The 1,761-nt window shown below is 41.3% G+C and overlaps 1 protein-coding gene across 1 annotated transcript in view; it reads left to right on the top strand.

The window, feature by feature from the left end:
* Positions 1-1,755, top strand: part of MACO1 (macoilin 1) — a 21,406-nt gene extending 19,651 nt beyond the window's left edge. Inside the window, exons 9-10 of the mRNA XM_057388221.1 lie at positions 327-501; positions 1,459-1,755. Of these exons, the coding sequence (XP_057244204.1) occupies positions 327-501; positions 1,459-1,661 (378 nt within the window). The 3' untranslated portion in view covers positions 1,662-1,755. The remainder of the gene's footprint in view (positions 1-326; positions 502-1,458) is intronic.
* The last annotated feature ends 6 nt before the right edge of the window (positions 1,756-1,761 follow it).

The raw sequence follows: 1,761 nt of genomic DNA, 5'->3' as shown, positions 1-1,761 counted from the left end.
AAAGATGACCTTTTTGCCCCCAAGATGACATTTTTATCCTCCAGGATGATATTTTTACCCCCAAAGATGCCATTTTTGCCCCAAAGATGCCATTTTTGTCCCCAAATATAACATTTTTACCCTCCAGGATGACATTTTTGCCCCCAGGATGACATCTTTACCCCTAAAGATGACAATTTTACCCCCAAAGATGCCATTTTTACCCCTAAAGATGCCATTTTTACCCCCAAATATGGCATTTTTACCCTCAGGATGACATTTTTACCCCTCAAAGATGCCATTTTTCCCTCAAAAAATGTCATTTTTGCCCCCCAATTTCCCTGCAGGAGCTGAGGAAGTACAAGGAGAACGAGAAGGACACGGAGGTGTTGATGTCAGCACTCTCAGCCATGCAGGACAAGACCCAGCACTTGGAGAACAGCCTGAGTGCAGAGACCAGGATCAAACTGGACCTGTTCTCTGCCCTGGGAGATGCAAAAAGGCAGCTGGAGATTGCCCAAGGTAAAAAAAAAAATCAGAATTTTGGAGCATTTCAGCCCTCAGAGGGGGTTTGGCTTTTCCAGGTTTGGTAATGTGGGGTTTAAACACATCCCAAACCCATCAAATTAACAGGGAAGGTTAAAATGAGGCTTTAAATTCATTCATTATTATTTTTTTGTGTTTTATAAACCGTTACAAGGAGCTGGAGATTTTCTAAAGCTCTGAAAAAACTCTGATTAAAAGAGTTAATTAAGAGTTGCCCTTTATTAATCTGCTGTCCTCACATCCTGATAATAATCTTTTATGACAATTCAAATAAATAAAACTTCAATTTGGGAAGTTTTTTCTGCTCCACCAGAGGGAGCAGAAAACCAACAAAAAACCCAACCCAGCATTGGAGCAGCTGTGCAAACCAGGGAGCAAAATTAAATAACCTTTGCATTAAAATCAAATAACCTTTGCATCAAAATCAAATAACCTTTGCATCAAACAAAGTCTGATTTCCCTGCAGAAGTTGGTTGATTGCAGGAAAATTTAATTAGAGGGAGAAATTGTTGTGTTTTGTTTCAGCAGTGTGGGTTTTTTTTGTTTTTTTTCCTCTTTACCTGGTGGCAGGAATTGCTGTAGTGGTGGTGGGAATGGTTGGAGAATTAATGGGTTTAATTATCAAATATTTGTGGTTTTGTGAGGAGAAGAGGAATGGGGAAAGGCAGGAAAAATGGCAGAAAAATGAAGTTAAATAGAAATAATCTTTGGGGATTGATAATCTTTGGGGATCAATAATCTTTGGGGGTGGTGCAGCTGAGAATCCAAATAATGCAGAATTCTGAGGGCACCATTGGGTTCTGTTCTGTTCTAATTAATTAATTAGAACTAAACCCAGCTCTGCCCACAGAGCTGTTGTGATTTTTGGGCTGGAAAAGGGGAATTTTTGATCACCTGGAGGGTGAAATTCTGAAATTCTTGGCTGTTTTGCAGGGCAAATCCTGCAGAAGGAGCAGGAGATCAAGGAGCTGAAGCAGAAAATCGCCGAGGTGATGGCAGTGATGCCCAGCATCACCTACACTGCAGCCACCAGCACGCTGAGCCCCGTGTCCCCTCACTATTCCTCCAAATTCGTGGAGCCCAACCCTTCTGGACTGGACCCCAACGCCTCTGTTTATCAACCCCTGAAAAAATGAATGCCAAGGTTCTCTTTTACCCAGAAGAGGTGAAATTGTATCGTGTGGGAACTGTGTTTTGTGGTCATTTCTGACAGGAGAAAAAGAAAAAAAAAAAAAA

The sequence above is a fragment of the Malurus melanocephalus genome, unplaced genomic scaffold (genome assembly GCF_030028575.1).
Source record: "Malurus melanocephalus ecotype Western Australia unplaced genomic scaffold, MMel_1.1 scaffold_1687, whole genome shotgun sequence".
NCBI lineage: Eukaryota > Metazoa > Chordata > Aves > Passeriformes > Maluridae > Malurus > Malurus melanocephalus.
The sequence above is the reverse complement of the archived record's forward strand: the minus strand, read 5'-3'. Positions and strand labels throughout refer to the sequence as shown.